Source organism: Bombus pascuorum, chromosome 10, assembly GCF_905332965.1.
Source record: "Bombus pascuorum chromosome 10, iyBomPasc1.1, whole genome shotgun sequence".
In the NCBI taxonomy this organism is placed as follows: Eukaryota; Metazoa; Arthropoda; class Insecta; order Hymenoptera; family Apidae; genus Bombus; species Bombus pascuorum.
Window position 1 is genome coordinate 9,204,558 of NC_083497.1, and position 21,724 is coordinate 9,226,281.

Here is a 21,724-nt window from a genome sequence, read left to right on the forward strand (position 1 = left end):
AGCATCAATGTGTCACGAGAAAATAACGATACGCTTGATTTATATCGAAAAATTGTACGATCCGCGATCATCTGTAGATAAATATTTACATAGACAGCCCCAGAATGGTGGACGCTATAATATCTTTTAGAAAAATAAGTCACTTACTACTCTGTCTCCAGGATGCTTCACGAAGCAATTCAATTCCGCTGTTTGACCAACGATGGCAGTAACATTTCGTGGGGCGATGTCGTCGAAATCTGGCTTGTTCAAAGGTTTACTTCCGGCGACCACGCTTGCCAGGCTTGATCCACCTGCAAAGAGTATGGACAATACCATTAAGGAAATTGTCTTTTCGTTGAATCTGTTCTTTTTTATTCTAAAAATTTGCAGGGAATTCCATTGATTATTAGGCAATTGCTAAAACTTTCATTTATTATCTCACTGGGAAAAACTGATACGTACGTATAAATACAAACGAACTTCGTATCGAAAAGGTTAACTCGGATGTTGTTCGAAAAGAGAACGCTGTTTATCGATCGTTATGTTACATAGCAAATTTCCGGTAACAGTTTTTGCTGTTAATATATCAGCGTGTGTTCGTTGCATCGTACACGACACATACATCATATCGCGTCAAAATCAAAATACGTTAGCAAAGTACGTAATATGTGTGTGTGTGTATGTACGCAGTATGTTTTTTCGAGAGCATTCGTTCCGCCATATTGTATATTGATTCAATTATATATCGAATATCTATACATTCGCGATATCTTGATGCAATAATTGTTGCGAAAAACTTACCATGATTTCGATCGTTTCCACTGTATTCTGTCTAACTTCTTCCGTAGAAACGTCAATTAAAGTAGGCATTACACTACGCAATCGTTATTGCACGCGACCGACAATTAATACTACGCGCGAACGAGCGAAGAGGTTCGTACCGGAGAGGTTGATTGCGCCGCATAGTGAAACCGGCAACTGAAGACAGTTTGCGATACGAAACCCACATTCGTTGTAATATTTACAATTTTTTATCGCGAACAGAACCTAGCCGCACTAAATGTAAACATACCGAGACCGAGACACGTTTGGTAATGACGATAGTTATACCCTGGCGTACCAGATGGCGTGTCACGAGAAACATCCAAGGATGTATGTATGTGTGAGTATATTCTTACCCATAATACTTGTGTATACGCATATATTATAGTTTTAATCGAACTCTTTCAAAATGGTGACGTGGTATTTATACAGCTCAGCTAAAATCGAAGTGAAATGCAACATATTACCAGAGGTAAGTGAATAAATTTGTAATTAAAGCACGCAAGTTATTTAATAAACAATATTCAACTAGAACATAGATTAGTCTTTTTTTACACGCAGTATCGATCTCACAATTCAATCGTCGAATATCTAAGTGTACGGTTATAATACTATGATATGCAAACTATTCTTTTACAGTGAATTATTATTTTTCTACAATCCTTACGAATAATTTTACCAGCATTTATTGCATCAGTATCTTAGATCTCTATCTTGCACGAATATAAAATTCTGCTTGATCGTTCGTTTATATTTCGATAATATAGTATGACTGTTACATTCCGTATCAAACTAGTAAGTATTTTAATATTTATCAAGAGAGGCGTATTTATATTTGATGTACCACCTAGAAATCGCAATAAATATTCCGAGAGCATAAAATTTCGCAGTTATACGAACGCAAACGTTGAAATTTTCCCGCAGAAGCGCATAAATAATGGAGAAATCTATTCTTATTTAACAAGGCGTCACGGCAACAGAGCAGCGTGAGTATTTCTCGCAAAGTCAAAGTAAGTTGGATGAATATGGAAACTCTTCGAGCTTTACGTTCAAACGAGGTTAGACGATGCAGCTGCTTTGCAACATCAAAAGTTCTACCTCTTGAGTGAGCTAGTTGTTGCCGACTCGCTTTCTACCAACAGAAACGTATACACACACAAGTGCACACACTGACGCGCACGCGGGTAATTCTAATAAGCACTTGATTAAGGATGAACTTCCAGCAATACTAATGCGTTACGGTATTGTATATGGCCGTAGTACGCAATCACGGTTAACGTTCATGAAATACCGTGTTAGTTACACCAGGACAGCCCATCGTCTTCTTCTTTGATCCACCGTTAATGCAAATAGTTCGCCAACTAATAATTTCGAGAATGCCCGGCTTCCCTGTGGCATGCTTCCATCCCTGCTTCGCCCCTAGCCTCACTGACCTTCGATTTAGGTACACGAAAACGGACTCTATCGTAATTTCGTCATGAATGCAACAGTGAAAATAATACAACAGTATGATCTTGTATAGTAGGTAATTTGTCAACTAATCATTTAGTATAAATACCTCTTTTACAAGTTTGTAGTTTTTTATGCTATATTTTGTCAAATAGGATGGTCAGATAATATATACTTTGCAAAATTTAATTGTAGAATTTGATTTATTTCATTATCAAGCCTGTCACTGTGACGCAAGGGTATTTATTAATATTTGTAATTTGAAACCTATGGTTTGTAAAATTTTATTAATAACACTGGTACAATTGCATGAAAAGACTCTCATATGAGAAACAAATTATTTCAATCTACAGATACAGCCAGTTATAAAAGTTTACATGCACCACTTTTTGAGATATCATGAAAAAGATGTCCATGTTGTTTTAACAATATCTTTAATATTAAACATTATATTAATTAAAGTCAAATATGTACTTTACATTTTGAAAATAATTTTACAATTTATTTGACATTGATAAAATTAAAGATTGGGTAACTACTGGTGTAATTTCGTTTCATAAATTCTACGACTTAAATGTCTCGCGTTCGTTTAATTCTTCCCGGAAATACGTTAATATACTGAGCAAATACAAAGCCATTTTATGCTGACACGAAAATATACACGGTTCTCTGGCAAAATAAAATAACTTGACCTACATAAAACTCGGGTTATATGCACTTTTGTCACTGGTTGTACTTGATCTCCGATCAACATAATTTATGCTTCGCATTATGATGACGTTTATCTCGCTAACCACTTCATTATACACCAGATCAACGTGATTTGGGCGTGAATGAAGTTTCGTTCTTGGTGGGATTAAATAAACGCATATGATGTATAGCTACCGTGTGTCATAATGGCGCAACAGTCACTTTCACCGATCCTTTCCATCTCGGATTTATTATTGGAGTTTGCCAAATGATATATACCGAAGAAAGAAAAACATTCTCATAACTCAACAACCATCCAACGATTTCAGGGGTCACAAATGATGACTATTATCTTTCCGCCGAATTAGGTTACGCTGTAGCTGATTTATATGACTCACTCGATTCGCCATTAACCAGGATTTCGTCGATCGCAGAGATGAGGGAATCGCCATTAACATAATCCCGTGAGAGTGGGTAGAAACGGTGGAAAAACGGCGCTGTGTCGAACGAGGCTCGAAACGGTCGACGGGGGTTGAGGGTGCGTTGGACGCGAACGGAAAGAGTGGGACAGAGCTATGGCGCTCGATAAAATTTCCCATTGTGTTCCACGGGTAAAATGGGATTTCGTCGGGGCAGAAATTGAAATTGTTACAAGGCAGACGCGAAATTGTTGGAAATCGCTCAACGATATCCCAGACGATATCGATATGCGTTCCGGGGAAGGAAGGAGTAACGGAAGGGATTGGCAGCCGATAACGAAGCGTCGACGAGTTGTCGTGAAATTAATTTACCGTCACGACCGTCCATCCCTCGCCATGGTCATGGTTGTTCGCTACTATCACGGAACAGTCGATTTAATGGTGTCCCGTGGCAGGCCGATGAAATGGAAAACCTGTAAGCGTCCGGCGAAACGAATGTCGATGGGACGCGCTATCGAGCACCACGAGGAGAAATTTTGCTCCGCACACGCGGAAATGGACCAAAAAGAGTGACTATCGATCGGATTCCTGCGCCAGGGAATACTTGGGGAGATCGTCGATATATCAGAACTTGACGTACGAACCAGACATAGAGATATCTTAAAAATTCCAGAAATTTTAGTTTTATCTGTCTTCTCCCCTTCTCTCATTCTCTTCCATTCTTTCTATCTGAGATTGAACCAACATCAGAACCGACAAATTTATGTAAAAACAGACATTGGATTAATTTGTCTAACTAATAATCTGCACTGCCAATACCGTGCATAACTTATGCACGGTAGTGCCTCTTTACCTTAACATGTTCGTATTACGGTCCGCCAGTTTTAACTTTAAGGTGAACGAATAAACACACGTCTGATCTGGGAGAACGATAGCTGATTCTCGAAATAGGAAGTTATGAACGAACGAAGAAACGAGCCGGGACGATACGCGAGAAATATTCTTTACGCGTTCCTCCATGGTGCGTTTATTCAAATTTATTCAAATTTGAATTTATGCGGGCAGTATCTGCCACGTAGCACGCGTATGAATGCCGTCGATTTAAATACAGCTAGGAAAATCCGGAGAATTTTTCCAAGGATACTATATGGCAATCTTGCTCCGCTGGTTATTCTTGATTTTTTTCTGCCCACAGAAACGATAAACAAGGAAACTGTGTTTTAAACAAACGTGTTCCACAGGGTCCACCGCAATCTCTGACCGTTTGGTGATTCTCCAAATTTCGGTGGCTTCTAGTCACAGCACGTACGTTCAGTTATTTGATCTTCCCCTTAGATTCGAAGTTGGCCAAAAGCACGGCCAGCGATACCTTTCGACCCGCTCCTATCGTTTACCTCGTCCGTGAATTTAGAGTCGTCCCGGAAATGAACGGGGAAGAAGCGGGCTAGAATGGAAAAAGAGGGACGGGAGAAAGGGGGAGGGTGGTCTGAAGTAATCAAAGGAACAACGGAAAGCCTCGTACCGTACCGCGTCGCGTGGTGAAGCAAGAGGGGAAAAAAAGCGCAGTGAAATTATGGTGTAATACCAGTCAGCGTACGTATTCTGCTCTGACACGCAAACCGACCCCTTAAATTCGTCGGTTCCTTCGTCCGTGTTCGTGCCTTGTAATTTCAATGGAATGCATCACACAGAGATAAGAAATCGTAATTGAAGCTCTGAACAATGCTCGCCTGCAATCTGACGTAAGAAAAATCGACGAAATCTAGAGAACCTCGCGAAGTTCTGCTTTTCTAATGATATAAACTCTCTCTCTCTCTCTCTTTCTCTCTCCCTTTCTCTTTCTTTCTCCGCATTGTTATAGCTTTTTCCAAATGAATAGTTCGAAGTTACGAACAAATTTACTTAGTCCACGCGTTTCCTCTCTTTCTCTTTAACGATCGTTTCAAGGGGTAAATATCTGTGAGCACGATCGAATGCCTACAAAGGATGCACCGTTGTTACCCACTTCTTGTTTCATGACAGAGTTTTCCGTACTGCACCTATAGTTTCTATTCGAAACTGGTAGTTGGCTGTAGAACTACGACGTCGATTCTTTCCTACAGGATCGTATCGTTGATTTCGGCATTGAATTCACTTCGAGCATCGCCGAAGGATCTCCTTTCAACCGTTTCGCTCTATGATTTTCCACCGATTCACTGGAGCTATACGCCTGAACCTTGGCTATTTATACGATTGCCGGGCCTTCAAAAGTCCTTTTTTTTTGCTTCTCTCTTTTTCTTCTACCGGCTAGAATTTTCGTATTACCGTTTCCTTTACAAACTCGGTGCCTGTGTGTGCAATCGTCGATTTTGATGCATCTTTCACATTTCTCGATCTTCTCGTTCACGTTTAAAGCATCGTCGATGATACAAAACGATCGATTCGCATAATATTAGGTTCTTTGAAGTATTTGTAGCACTATTTCGTCAGACATCGTACGATATAAAATAGTATGACTCTCTATTTGTTATAATCGTAGTTACACGTGGACACTGGTATAATAACAGAAGAAGAAAAACCAAAAGTCAAATGATAAAATTGTAGTTCATGATTGCCGAATCTTATAAAACTATTTTCCTTAATTTCTTTATTACAAGGCAAGATGAAAAGATTCTTTTAAACTTAGAAGATCTTCTGATGTTAGTAATAACAATAAATATATCTATTAATATATCTAACAAATAATCAAACATATTACTGGTATGATTTTAATAATCCCAATAATAACTGCTGCTTTAGTATAATTATTAATCCATCGTTAATTCATACGTTTCGTATACGTTTCGAATAAATTTATCCAAGATGCTTCTTTAACGTTTGGAACATTTAGTTAATACCCAAAGCGTCAATAGCGATGTAATAGAATAGATTCGGATATTGTTCATATTATTTTAGTAGGATTAATAAAAGCTAATTTCGTAGGAATATTCGACGGTTAGTGCCACGTAATCCGCTAATTGATTGAATTAAAATTAACGCTCGGGCAAATGGAGTCGGGGTAATTAAATATCGGTCGCGTTTTAGTAATTTAACAGAGGTCACTGGATATAAATGTCCCGGTGAACCGGCTTGTTTCCCCCTTTTCTAATCAGTACTTGCCGTCCTACGTAACATTGGGAGCAGGAAATTCAGTTCGTCCTTTGAAACGAATACTGGGGTACGGAGAACAGAAGAAGAACGAAGCCAGGGGAAACAGGAGATTCTAATTACTCAATTAAAATATTCAACAGAGCCGTGTCGCGACCAACTCAATTGCTCTGCGTATATTTCACTATCAAATGTGATTCTAATTAAAACTGTTCCTACTTAACGCAACCTGTGCTCCTTTCTTCCTTTACGAAATTTCGTTTAATTTCGATTTATATCTTCCCCATACTAAAACGTCGTTTCACTTAAAAACATTTTCATCTCCTTTATTCTCAAATTATAACTAACGGTAAAAGAGTACCGTGGTTTAATATGAACGTAAATTTAGCACACATAAATAATTATGATTGAAGCGATATGGTGAAAAACAAAGATAATAATATGCGAACATTTATCTCCGTAGAAAACATTGTGTCTACAAAACATTGATTCTAGTAATTACAGAAATGATTGATTTATTAGCTGCAAGAATGAAACATTAAACAGTTTGTTTATAATATTTCTGTCCTTTAATACAAATATTTCAAAATTAAAACACTCAAGAAGATTATTTGCAAGTGAAATAAGAGATCTGTATAACTGAACCAGATTAATGAGCTTCGCTCCTCATAAATTTTTTGATTTCGTTACACAGGTGTATGATTGATATTCAATCCCCCAGATACAAATGACTTGCTCGTAAGTTCTTTCTTTTCTTAGCAAGAAAACAGTATAATAATAGAGAATTCCAAGTGAAATTAACAAAATTCATCAAATATTTTGATCAATATAGTTTCTGACTAACTCGATCCCATGACTAGCTTCAAATTTGCACCACGTTCCATTTTATAACTGCGAACATGTAAAATTAAAAACAACAGAGTTAAGTGTCGTTTACATGCAGTTCGTAATTTATGCGACTATAATTGGCTTGTGGCTAAAATAAAATTCACTTTATAATTCCGAATAGATAGCTACAAACTAAAGTGGAAACGGCAGAGTTAGAAAATAAATATTGAAAAACTAACTGACCAACAAAGCACGGTTTCCACGTAGATCGTAGTTCACATACAATCTCGCAAACAACCTAAATTAGTCCATAAAGTATGACTGGATACGACGTTATCCAATCCGTGGAGTTAACTCTAGTGCAAGCATTCCGTTCCACAAATCAGGCTGCGATTCGAGGTTCGTTTCAATAATCGTCCCGGAACTGCTAAATAACTCAATAGTTTCGGCCAGGAACGAGGCAGATTGCACGGGATAGCTCGTTGTGTGTAAAGTTGAAACTCGGCCCGAGTGTAACCGGGGAAAATCGCGATAACGGGCCGGTGCTGAGCTTGCTCGTTACGGGTCTGAGCCCTTATGCTTCCTACGGGGCCAGAATATGGGCATATTCTATTAGCAGGATGGTTTACACGGTTGCCCAACCTCGTAAATAGAACCGGTAAACAGATTCGCGCACTAACACACCGTGGGAGGGCATCGAAGCTTGCTACCGTTTCGTTCGCCAATTTCATCAGTGTGCGACGATGCATTCTGGCAGGAAAAGATCGCACGAGCTATGCAGAAGCTTCTTATTTATTTCTCTTCCCTGTTTTCTTTCGCGAACGACGAATTTTTATATCGTTAGTATGACACTTGTAATTCTTAATCCTTAATAGTATAAAGAATAATAATTCTGGATAAATCGAAGATCAGAAAGAATCTAAGAAGAACATAAACGAGAGATGGTGATTTCAGGAATTTTATAAGCGTTTCGGAACTTGCAACAAAGTTATTCTTACAAATAGATTTTGTCAGAATACGCATCCAATGTAACTGGATTGCGAACTTCTATGCATTTACGAGAAACATAAAATATGCGGAAACGTACAAAATGCATATAATATGCAAAGTAATAAAATATTTTCAAACTTGTTACAACACTTAACGGCTGAAATAAGTCTTTATGCAGACTGGAAGAGTACGCAGTCTAGATACAATGAATGCGCTGAGATACAATGAATTCTGCTGAATATTATCGGATATAAACGCACGAAGAAAGGACTACGGACTTTTTGAATAGCACAATATATAAGCTCTTAATGAATACAAAGCATTATCGAACTACCAAATGCTCAATGATAAAAATATCGAGCTGAAGGATCGGTCTTTTCCAGTTTCCGTCTCTAGAGGTAGTTTCATAGATTTTAAAGTTCACAGTTGGGAATTCGTAGCACGTATAGTTTAAAAAGTTATTAAATCTTGAAACGAACGTGTACCCTCTTCCACGTTGAGAAAGTTTCGCCGAAACTATACGGGGCATACTGTCCTGCAAACATATGCGCAACTATTTGGAATATCCGACTGCCGTTTATGCGACCGGACTTTGGAGATTAAAATGCAGCAGCTGGAACCGTGGGATTCGTTCAGGTTGAAAGTTCGCTTAATAATAGTACGTCCCTTGCCGGGTATAAAATCGGTCATCAGAACGAGACAGAAAGGTGCATTAATCACCGGGATTGTCTTTAACCGTAGAGATTACGTTGCAACTTTCTGTTAATTACTCAGCTGCTACTGCACTTTTTCGCAGAAATGTATTTGCGTTTGTCAACTCTATGCTTCTGTTTTATTTGCTCGCGAGACAACAAACAACATTCTACTGCTGAATAATCTCAAGCTTAATAATCGCAGAACGTTTTTTCAAATGTGAATTAATATAGGTGACGAATGACAGAGAACTGAGTAAATGTCCATTGAGTAAATGGTAGCTAACTAAGAATAATTTAAACAAGATACGTGGAGCTTTGCGTGTGCATGGAAAAAATGTGTACTGTATGCATAATATTTCCATGAAGGTGATATGATCGAGAAGTAAGAGAGTTGGAATATAATTATGGCACTGAAGTATTTTATACGATTTTTTCTTATGTCTAATGAATTAATTTCTTGCAATTTTAAACGGTAGTTGTCACTTGTTTGTTCTTATCTTTATCAGAAAACGGATAAACTTCTCGACATACGTAGGAAGAGAGCTCATCGAAGAAAGAAAACAAGGGAGATGTGAATTGTTGAAAAATTTCGAGAGTTATTGTAAACAACGCGTTAAAATAATACCTGCCGATTTATATCTAAAGCGTAAAAATCTGGCTGAAAGTCAACGTTGCTTCAATGTGAATGAAACATGTTCGAATTCTATACGTGACATTCCTATCGTTTCAGCATCCCACGTATTATAGGATCATATGTTTCATCAAGCACCTGAAAGGAACAGCTGAGAAACGATTACCGTGTCGTTAACGATATTCCAGCGACGTTCAAGTTGTATCGATGATCAAACTTGCCGCGTAAGAGTAACCAAGTTTATAATACAAGTACGTCGCTAATGCATACGATATCCCAAGTACAGATTAAACTTTTCGAAGACCATTAGCGTGCATCGAGGGAACGTCGTATCTCAAGCTAAGTCAGCGGTTAAATTCACGGACGTCCGGGTCCCACGAGGATGTCCAAAACGACGGTGTAAGTACGTCCTCGAAGATTCGAACGTGAATATGTCTGTCCGCCTGTATTGCAAAATTAAAAAAAAAAAGTTAATTAAAACGATCGCAAAGTCTCAAGTCTGATCGGAACTTTCTCTACTGTGTAGCTGTCACAATGAAATTACAAAAATCTGTGCTTTCTGTTTCGTTTCTTAATACATTTTGTTAATAAAATTTTCAAATGTGAACACTCTGCCATCACGCGATACGCAATTTCTCTACACTATATTCAATAAATAACAGCGTGCACGAGTGTGTTGTACATTTTGCGCACATTCATCACGTCTCGTAAAATTTGCACAGTTCATCAAATCGTTTCGCCATTCGAAAAAACAATAACAAATTCTTTATGATATCGAAACGTTGCTACAAAATATCTGATATTTGTTTTTCGCTAGTAACGAAACATTGCCGGCAGTGTACGTTGTTCGGTTAACGCAAATCGATTGCGAGTGAGGAGGGCGGGGGGTACAAAATCGGGCACGGATCGACTCGAGGAAATTCCAATCAGGAAACCATTACATTACGTAACCAGCGTTAGTGAGTTTATTGTACGTGGCGAGGCATTTGGCTATTTTGAGGATCAACGTTTACAATTTGCTACGGCTACATGTGTTAGAGCTAATTGTTAAAGCTTCCTAACACGACTAGAGACGAAAGCTAGTTTCTGCATTCTCTTAGAACTTTCTAAGATCTTTTTTACAGCCTTATACAACTTGTTTCTTAGAGCTTCTTCGGGGATCGAAACACGATTATGTATATTTCATTGCTTATTTCACTTCGAACTTATCACCTTATGTACATCCGAGACTGGTTTTACTGTAATGTTAAAATATACTCACACAAAGGATCACATCAACAGGATACAGAAGTAGATTCGTTCGAGGATTTCGTATATGTTTCTCTGTGTTTCCAATTTCACTGGACTTCGGCTCGAGTGGCATGCAAATTAAGCGTTTGTTTAATCGCGTTACGGAAAACGGGGTTTCATCGGATATTCCTGAATGAATAATCGATGAATGTTGCAACGAAAGCATCCCGCAATTTTCACTTGCCATTGGCGAGAATTCCACTGAGTAAACAAGCGCGTTGCTTTAGCCAGGAAGACGCACGAGAAAAATTCGGTGAGAACCAATGGTATGTTTGTTCGGCGAGTAAGAAAGCCACGGAGCAACGCTCTACGATGAAGGCGAGAGAAGAAAAGTTGCAGCCGTTGAACAGACTTATTACCGATTTATCATCGAGTGGAAATTAGAACAGAAGCTTCGGCGCGGAATCGGTGGCAAAAGTTTCCCCTTCGCGCCGCTTGAATGGGAATAAGGAAACGACGAGCGCCTTCGTTGGCCCGCTCACAAAAGTTCCAAAGCATCTCCTCGACTATTACTCCGATGAAGGATGATGACTGCCCCTCCCATCCAGACATGGGTCATTTGTTATTTACTGACCATTACGCTTCGACGTGATCGAAATCTTCGGTTGCTCTTTCGAAGAGATTGTATCCGGCGTCTCTCTGACTCTATATCGACTGTATTGTTCAAATATCGATGTTCTATTTGTTGGGGGGGGGGGGGTAGAAAACATCCGAGAGCTACGGGGGAAAGACACGATAAGTCACATTTCTATTTTTTTTAGAGGAAAGCGGTTTCAAAATTCAGCACGTTGTCAATCAATATAGCAAAATTGTATTTATATCTGTTTTCGGAGCTAAATCTCTGTGTTTTCAACTTTTTCGAAATGTTCAAAATATCGTAGATCGTACAAAATATCTCAGAATATTGTAATTTTCAAAACGATCAAATATTGCTAACTGTCGTAATAATTATGCCTCTTTGCTTTCAAATTCAAATCTGATTTAGCTATGAGCTTATACACTAGCAGGCAAATGTTTCGAATCGCTGTTTCATTGCAGCGAAAGATTTTCAAGAAAAAATCAAGCAACTTCTATTTCCTTAAAAACATCCCTAGTCAAAAATCGATAGAAATAACGTAAATCACTATGAAACCCTATCGTATGAATTCTTAAATTGTTAAATGGACAATACAAATTGGCAGAAAGTTTAGTATAGGTGCAACTGGAAAAGTAGTTGCTCATTTTCGCCATTTTGCTTCTAATCATTTATATATACATTTAAATATTTATCAATATAGTATCCTAGTAATATACCATTCCAAGATAACAAACGGTTGACGAATTTTTCGAATAGCTCGTTTCTAGTGGCTGCGTCTCGTCGAACCAGAACGACATAACAGGGATTAACACGCGTTGATACTTCCAGCGAACTGAAAACAAGCCCAATTAAAATGACGATCAAATATGAATCCGTCCACGCGGCGAGATCTTTATGTATTCAAGTGCAATTCACATTAATCCGAATGAATTATTAAATGCGTCCATGCCAGGCGAGACTCGTGCAGAGGCACGAATAAACGGGCATGAATATCCCGTGCTAACGCTCGAGAAGTTGGCCACAACAGACAAAGCCTATTTAGGGGTGCTCGTAGAGAACGAATTAAACGTTCACTCGATTCGCGAATGCCAGTGGGGGATATATGGCTCTCACGTGCCGATTCGTAGGTGCTCATTTCCAAAACAATTTATTCCATCCGGCCACTCTCGATCGGTAAGATAAATACAGCGAATAATAAAAGTTCCAAAGGGAACGTAGTACAGTCAAGTGCACCAGAAAATGAACTTCGAGCGCGTCTTAAGATCGATATATATATATATCAGCAGAACTTACTTTCAGTAGCATTCTTCTTGTACCTATCATTTCTTTCTTCCAATTTGCTTTTTATTCTCAACCCTTTCTTTTCCTCCTTCAGTTTCTTCGCTGTTGTCCTTTTTCCTCTTTCTTCACGCGAGTTTCCACGGAAGAAGGAAAGGAAAGAAGAGTTTCGCGAGGCGCGAAGCCCCGTTAAAGCCTTCGCTTTAAAGCTTCGCAACTTTGGCAGAAAGTTCGCCAGGTTCGAACTATCGGGAAAACCTCGCCGCAGTATAAGCTCGACCTTTCCGATATTATTATTGCTCTGGGCGAGCCTTGTACTTTCGGCGTCCTCGTTTTTCTTCCCTGCTGCCTTTCTCGTTTTACTTTTTACTTACTTTCGACCCGCAGGACACGTACGGCCCCCCGGGGTCCCGCCCCCAGGATCTCAAGAAATTCCGCGGTTTATTCTACTTTCGAAACAAGTCTCTGGACGATTCCTGAATTAATCAACAATTTATGGCTGATGGAGTCGTCGACCGCTCGATTTTTGTTGAGTAACTATACGCTTGCTCGATAGGAAGTAACAGTAAGTTGAAATAGTAATAATGGTGTCTCATCTGTGTAATTGCAAGTCAAACTAAACCAAATCCATTTTCTTCTCTTTCTTCTTTGTCCTTCTCCCGTTTCTACCCCATTTTCTTTTTCTGTGCTTCCATTTCACATCAATTTATTTTTTCCTTTCTTCCATATCATTTTCTTTCCTGTTTCTCTATTTCCTTTCAATTCCGTATTTCCTCCCTTTCTCCCTTTTCCTGTTTTATACATATAAAACATGTTTATTATTCTTCCACCGAAAGCAGAAATAAACTTCGCATAAAGGTTCATATTTTTATAGTCCAACCGACCCGCGTCCTCTACATCGATAAAATAGCGATAGCTTGCAGTTTTTGTGTATATGCAAATAAATACGGTATAAATGCATATTTGAGAGAAGTAAATGAATGAATTTTTATGAGACAGAGTGTCTCTGGCTTCAATCGTACTACGAATCCCGGTGTATTGCTACAACAGCTAATAAATATCGGCATATATCAAACCCATTATGTAATAGCCCAGGTACAATTTGTGCGAAGTATATCGCCAATGGATATTCAATTTGAAAAAAGAGGCGCACGATTAAAAAGCATTGTCTGGCGTCGCGTCGAATGCAAGCCGCCCTCTCCCTTCCCAACATTCGATGAAAATGAACGTATTCTCCTGGGCATCGTATACTATGCGCGGTCCACGCGTTTGCATTCGGTTCCACGGATAATAGCGTAAAGGTACATAGCACGAACGGTTCGAGAAATGGAAGAACAAATACCGTGGGACACGTAAACGATACACATTACGTTTCTACGTGACTGAGCTACGACCCATAGAAAATGTCGCGAACAGAGGCATTTGTGGGATGAGCCAACTGGCATGATAGATACCAACTGGCATGGCAACTCGTTACAAACACTGGAGAATCGTTCCACCAAATTTATTTTTATCTGACACAAGTTACTCGTTGATATATTATTTGAAAACTTTTACACATTTTATGGAGACAATATAACATAATGATCTTAAATTGCTAAGGTAATAATCAACCGATTAGAATTTTGTATTGGTCTGTACGGAGAATTCCAAAATGTAGAATTAAAAAAAGATTCAAAGGCAATGTATTTCCATAGGGTTTTAAGTTACATCGAGTAGCTACACAAGTTCGTTCTTTGAAAATCCTTTCACCTTTTCCCAATTCATTAAATAACAGAAAATTATATTAATTATAAATTATAGTAATTTTTGAGAATTTTATAAGCATGCGATTCTTTCCAATCTAAGGTACCACATGAGTCAATAATTCTTAGAGATTTGATTATTTTAAAAAATTAAGCAATAATTTCTTAAATTTTCCACGATCAGAGCACCAGGTTATAAAAGTAAATTCTTCGAGCATTTCGTTTATGTAATTAGAATCATAAACTCAAGGGAACTACTACAACATTATTTAATCATTTTAACAGAAGAAAATAGTGGACTTTTTTTCGAAGTCAATTTTCCAGCAATGCGAACCTAACAATCTCGTATCTCGGTTGGATGTTGTAAAAAGAAAAAAGGAAGATTATTAACTGGCTCGTTTTTAGTGTGCAGTGGAACGAGAAATATTTTTCTAGCTGGTATTTTCTCTCTTCAAATATTCCTTGATTAATATCTTCCTTTTCCGTCGCTTTTAATGAAATATATCGATTGGGAACATTGTGTCCGTGGATGGCTTGCGCTTTGTAGCTGAAACTCCGCTAATGCATTTTATCACATATATGTATACTCTACCAAACAAATCGTACGATCTTGTAAAAAATATTCCACAGTTCCACCCTTGGTTAAAATACATAGAAACCTATTCACGTTGAAGCAATGGAACAAGAAATTTCGTGGATCAAATGTTTTAAATTCAAAGAATTGAAAATTTCAAAAATTTGAGAATCCGTTACTTGGAAGATCTGGAGGTTTCAATGTTTGGAATTTTGAAAATCTAAAATTTCAAAGGTTTCAAGACAAAAAATTTTAAAATATAAAATTCTGAAAGTTTGAAAATTGGACATTTCAAGGATTCGAAGGTTCGTGATTTTGTCTAGAAGATATTAGGGAATTAGAAATTTCAGGAAATGGGGCACTCGGAATCTCAATAATTTGCAAATTCAAAATGTCGAAAGTTTGAAAATTAAAAAAGATTTGAAATTAAATAATTCTAGGCATTTGAAAGTTCGTAATTTTAAAGACTTGACATTTCTCAGGCCAGGAAGTTCGACATTTCAAGATTCAATCATTTCGAAATTAAAGAATTTTAATTGAATCACCATCCTCATCGACAGATAAAACGCTCCATACGTGGCACTTACAACTCTCCTTCTCCATACTCCAAACTGAACCTCTTCTAGCAGGATTCTATTCTCTCAGCCTTTCACCAGTGGTGAAACATTTTCCTAACAATGCGAATGGCACGTGCCTGGCCTACATAGTCCAGGTTGGTTCTTAGGTAGCTCGGTTCTCCTGATTCCAAACTCGCTCCACTGTTCTTATACCTTCTATCTCTTGGAAGCGTGGATTCGTGATTCCTGAGGAACTGTAGGGCTATGCAGGGCTATCATTTTGGAGAGAGAGAGAGTATCCTCTCTCTGGACTTTCGGAGGTCGGTTGGAGATGTTTAATGCAAACTCATCGATTCTCCAAACCGTCGGACATTTTTCTCCCCGTGCAAGCCTCTCTAAGGGATTCTCACGAAAGATTGCGGCGAAGATTCTATGAGTGATGGCGGTTCATAAAGTCGGATGTGGGCTGCGGTTGCCCTCCACGTACCAGCCACCCTCCTTTGCCTTCTAAAACCACCCCTTGACCCGAGACTCGAGCGATCCGGCCATTTCTTGCGGCGGATCCTCAGTGATACATCGGCCGGAGAACGACACTCGCGATTCTTGATTAGCCGCATAATTTTTTCCTAACCCCTAGCTGGGATATCGCTTTCGTTTCGAGAATCGTTTCGAGGGAAACGATTTTTTGACCGAGGGAAACGAACTGCTTCAGATTCTGCTGTTTCAGCCTACGTTCGCCAACGCTGCCATAGATAGAACAATTTCGATAAAATATTTTGTCAGCATTTTAAAATATTCTAGAAAACCAATGATTTAGCATTTCTTTCTTTTCTATTTTGCAATTGTAAAATATTTAGTTATTCTTTCGTAATAGGGCGATATAATCACTGTATATGTAGAATAATACAGAAAATGATTTGCTATTAACGCGGTAATTAGCACTATAGATTGGTAGAGTATTAGTAGCTAAATGCGCGTTCCTTATTTAGCGGAAAATATATAATTCAATGAATACCACCGATAAATTCTGCTTCTAGTTGAGCACTAAAAGTGAATTGGTGAACAGTATGCGGAATTCATTAATTACCAACCATTGTTCGACAAGATAATAGGCACAATGTATCGATGAAGAATGGACAAAGAATAACGAATCTCACTGAAATGTTTTAGTTTATTCATCAAACGTAACATAGTCGTACTATCATCTATTCTGACTATTATAGAATTCAGTTAAGTACGAGAAATTCGGTGTTTTAAGGGCTCGAATGATCTCATTGCAGAATAGAATGAATAGTTTGTTGACAAAGAATTTCGACTAAGCAGAGTGCAACGTATGTAAGATGACGATCATAAAAATTCGTTTCGTATATGTGGATCAATCTCATCGACCAAATTTCCAAAACATCTCCAAACCAGTGCAATTGTGACTTAAGCATTCCCTCGGTAGATCCTTTCAACATCGATTCGTAAACGAAACGGCTCGCAAGCGGATACCCCGTTGCTTCTCCTAAGCTAACTTCAATCTCGAGAAACAGGAGCAGCAAGTTTTCACGAAACATACGACACCGCAGACCCTTCAGCGGTAACTTTACAATCCGGCAACCACTCTTGGCACGTAAATGCACGCGAGGAAGTTTCGAGTAGCAACAAAATCCATCGGTGAATCGCGTGTGTATCTCGGTTTTTAGCCAAGTGTGTCCGCGCAGCGACGTTCTATCGTAGTAATCTCGAAGATAGCTGGCGAGAATATTTGCAAGGAATGCCGCGGCATATTTTCTTTATCGCCAGGCGAGCACATAAAACCGTGTCTCGCGCGTCTCTCCAGCGCTTGATCGAAATACGATCTTGACATCGCCAGACCACCTAACTTCGCCGCGAATCCGAAATACAATTCGACCGACGTTTACCGCGGCGTCCAAAGTGGATGGCCTCAGTCAGTCTGGCGAAGATTCACGAACGAGGGACAGTGTCTTTGTCTAATGAAACACGAAACCGTCGGCGAATTTGAGTGAATTACGTTAGCGGCGATGTATCTTCAAAATTCGTTAGTGTTAGTTAAATTGACGCTAATCAGCGTTCAGACAGTTATGGTAATTTATCGTTCGTTGTATAATGTAATTATACGTATTTACATGAATTTAAATTATTTACATGTCGCTTGTGTTACATGGAACATTCTAAAATCACATTAGCACTGTACGAGGAACCACTGTCATGGTTACGTTCGCAAAGTTTGAAACTAATCAGAAAATGTACATAGAAGCTGCAAGATGTTTGATGCAAATATGTATCGTGTATATTAATTGTAGAAAGCCGAAATCAAAAAGTGCAATATCAGCAAGTACGAAACTGGAAATAGCATTGTCTACGTTATCTAACAAATTGAATTTATATTTGAAGTTAAGTAAAATACCCAGTTCGCACTTACAACGTGGTTCAAATAGCTTGAATTCAAACGACTTCGATGTATGCAACTGAAGTATTCGTTCTAGTTTCTACATCTGCTCTTATTAATCGTACAATTTGATTTCAAGTAGTTTGCATTCGGGCGTCCTAATTAATTTAAACGAGATTATAGATTGAATCTAGTTAGTGAAAGTACGAGGATGCGCAAATCAAAGTTTGGAAGTTTCTGATATTTGAAATTGAACGAAGAAAATTCTATGTGTCCAAATTCCAAATCGATCGTCCTTTATCAGGCCACACGAAGTTAACAGGATCTAGCATTCTCAAGTGATTCGTTCACACGATACTTTGTATCCTTCCGTCGAAAAAATGTCTAGCGAACACGTCGACTTTAAGAAGGGCTCGCGAGGACCAGACGTTCCACGAGAAAAAGCTCTCCGTGACGTTTTCCCTGGATCGTTGCGAGTTCCTTGTCCTTGTTTCGCCCGTTTTCGCGCCGCTTTTTCCTCCGTTTGGCTCCAAACTGCCGTCTCCTCGCGCAAAAAAGCACGATTTATACAGGATTTCTTAGGATTTCTTTTAATTCGGCCTTGATTTATGAATCCAGGTTGTCCGATCTTCGAGGGACGCGTTAAACAATCAGGATTATTGTGCAGCATAATAGAAATAGATATTATTGGCAAAGATAAAAGTTTCCACGAAATCGTGCCAAATTTTAAATCAGTTCGTCGACTTTCTGAGAATCAGTAGGGGCGATTTTTATGGGCGGGAGCAAGACGGAAATAGTTAAAGCGTAGACGAGTTGAATGTGCCAAGAAAACCAGTAGAACTCGAGGAAACTTCTAAGTTTGGCCATTTTTGCACAAGTATCGTCCGAGACACGTCTCTACTTTTCTTTTCGAATTCTTTCGGATACTATACGTCGTATCACGGTCTTGATACTTTTTCCCATTCTTCGAAATCCCTTTCCCTTTCTCCTTCTTACTCATTATCGCACAAATATAAATCGATCTTCCTTTGTACGAAAATGTACCGTGTTACATATTTCTGCCCGTTAAAGCAAATTGCGATCATTTTTTTACAGTGAAAGAAACCGAATCAATCCTCTTATATCTTGCTATTCATTTATTTCCTCGAATATACGGGACGCAGTCTCCTGTCATCGACGACGAATCGTTCTCAAAAAGAAGACTTCCCCCTCGAAAACTTCCTTAGCATTCATCCCAGTGACATAAAAAATCTGGCAAAAAAGAAGAAACAGCTTTCCCTATTACTCATCTTCTTTCACGTCTCAGATAAGACGGAAAATAAGAACAAAGAGTTTTGTTTCAGAAGAAACCAATTTAAGATTCCCACAGAATGTTGCGTCACGACGTTACCATCGATCTAATAAAATTTCAGAATTTACAAACTACGTTTTCCTCGAATTACCTTCCATTTTCGTAATATATAAAATGAAGTATTTGTTATATTTAACGAAGTGGCTTTCATTTCCTTAAGTATATAAATAGCATAAAATTATACGAAAAGCCTGCTTATTACATTGCTGATCAACGAGTGAATGGATCAATGGGTTTATCACAATATCATCTTAAGTAAAAATGGACAAAAATCGTTATCTGTTAGATGCAGCAATAATTTTATTGTCGCAATGGGTGTCAAAAATCTTGGATATTTTAAGCTCGATATTTTAACATATGGAAATGCAACCAACGCTGACAGCTAATAAATATATTTCTATAATAGAAAAATAAATAACGCGAACTGATCGAATGACCAAAAGTAGAAAAATCCCTTATAATAAGAATTCCTGCGGATCCATACTCCGCCGATTGTCCACGAGGATTACTCAAATCGACCCTTTCCTTTCGAGTAAGCGAGATTCCACACCGGGTCTTGCGTTTCCTTTGCGCGCGCGTCCAACCCGAAGCGTCTAAACGAAATTTTCTAGGTGTGCGGGGGCGTCGAGGGAGAATCAGCCAGCCAAGCTGCCAAACGAGATGCTGGAACCGGTGTGTGGATTACCGCATGCGAGCTTAAGCCTTTAGGCAAGACGGAATAGCTGCGCATTTTTACGCCGAGCGACGACCAAGACGACGCTCCCTTTGACAAACGCCCAAAAGAAAATGAGTAAATATAGACGGCAGCCTGGTTTCCTCGCCGTGACTTCGCGGCTGGCTGAAGCGTAAGCGTCTTTAGAAAATACAACCCTTACTCGTCACCCTTCCCCCGAGCCATTTCTTTTTCTGTCCTCTTTCAAACTTCCTTACCCCCAAAGCGTCCGTCGACGACGATTCTAACCACGATCCTTCTCCTCTGCAATCCCTTTTCACTGGCTTCGTCGTCTCTTCACCTTCTTATACAGCGACCACGTTGAAAAGAGAAGAATCGTCGCGATGCAACGTGGTTCGCTTTCCTGGCGGTGGAAATCTCGTTGGCACGAGGACCGGAAACGGCGCGACCCGGTCATTCGATCCCCGGAGATAAATAGCCGCCGGTTGCTTTGAAGACCGGAAAACGCCGCGCGTCGTTGAATCGCGACAATTCGATGAAAAGGGATGAAAACGGCGTGGTTCGCTCGTACATAGCTCGTGTATCCGGATAAATAACGAATTATCTAAGCGAGGTCCGGAACGCTTCAGCTTTTTTCAGACCGTAAATAAACCGGACAAACGGTGAATCTCTGGCGGAGGGGGGCTGAAATCAGGTCGCTATAAATCAGCCGGCATTTCGTCGCCGGTGGATCAACTCGAAGGAAACGGCCGAGATAAAAGAACGTTCGTGTTAGCTGGTTGTGTGTGTGTCTTTTTTTTTTCTATCACGGAGAAAAAGGGGTTGCGAAAAGGCGGCACGGTTTTCCGTGTGCTCGATAGGAGAACCAGTTCACCGTGTTCTATCTTTCTCTATCTTTGTCCCACGCAATCGGCAGATCGAGGGGAAAGGATAAGAAAGGGATGGTCTCTTTTTGATAACGCTCGTCAAACGTGTTTCCCTGACACCCTTAGGAAGAAAGTTTGATTAGATCAAGGAAATGAGCTTGAACGTTGCAACTTAGTTTTAGTTTCTCTTAAGCTAGTGTGCGTGTCTTCACACATCTCACGTGTTTCTTCAATGCAGTTGTATACACGGAGTTGTGCTCGAGCTATGCTTAACGACAATTTTCTTCCCCCGTCCGCGAAGATTAAGATTACGCGGGATCGTTTGCCTGGCCATCGTTGATTTTTAAGGGAACGCTGCCAACGTGGAGTTAGTTCGTTACAGCAAAGTACGATTATCGCGTGTATACTCGCACGTATAACTAGACCACTCGTTTCAAGTTCTCTAAACGCGTGCTTTCGCGCGGTTATGTTTCACCTCCGTGTTCCGCCGTGCCTTGGAAACCTTCCTTTCTTCTCGTTATTAAGAAATGAGAGCGCACTTCATTTTAAACGACGCGATATTGTGAAAAGTCTAAGAATCGCGAAGATACTTACGGTAAGTAGTATTAGCGAACAGTAGCCAGACAATAAACGCGGATATAACACTATTTACTCGCCATGAATATTAACGGAGGTAATTGTTTAGAGATTAAATTTATTCAAGCCGCCGAATACAACGTAATGGAATACTTGGAAGAGCCATTACCCTTTACACACGTCTATTTACATAAAACCTCAGTCTATGAG

At 39.3% G+C, this 21,724-nt stretch overlaps 1 protein-coding gene and 1 long non-coding RNA gene across 5 annotated transcripts in view; one reads left to right on the top strand and one right to left on the bottom strand.

Annotated features, from left to right (window-relative positions):
- Nucleotides 1-21,724, bottom strand: part of LOC132911272 (basement membrane-specific heparan sulfate proteoglycan core protein-like) — a 175,786-nt gene that overhangs the window by 94,357 nt on the left and 59,705 nt on the right. For all 4 annotated transcript variants that reach the window (XM_060967830.1, XM_060967832.1, XM_060967831.1 and 1 more), the window contains exon 3: nucleotides 148-293. In XM_060967830.1, the coding sequence (XP_060823813.1) occupies nucleotides 148-293 (146 nt within the window). The remainder of the gene's footprint in view (nucleotides 1-147; nucleotides 294-21,724) is intronic.
- Nucleotides 930-21,724, top strand: part of LOC132911290 (uncharacterized) — a 31,604-nt gene continuing 10,809 nt past the window's right edge. Inside the window, exon 1 of the long non-coding RNA XR_009658952.1 lies at nucleotides 930-1,276. This is a non-coding gene — a long non-coding RNA (uncharacterized LOC132911290). The remainder of the gene's footprint in view (nucleotides 1,277-21,724) is intronic.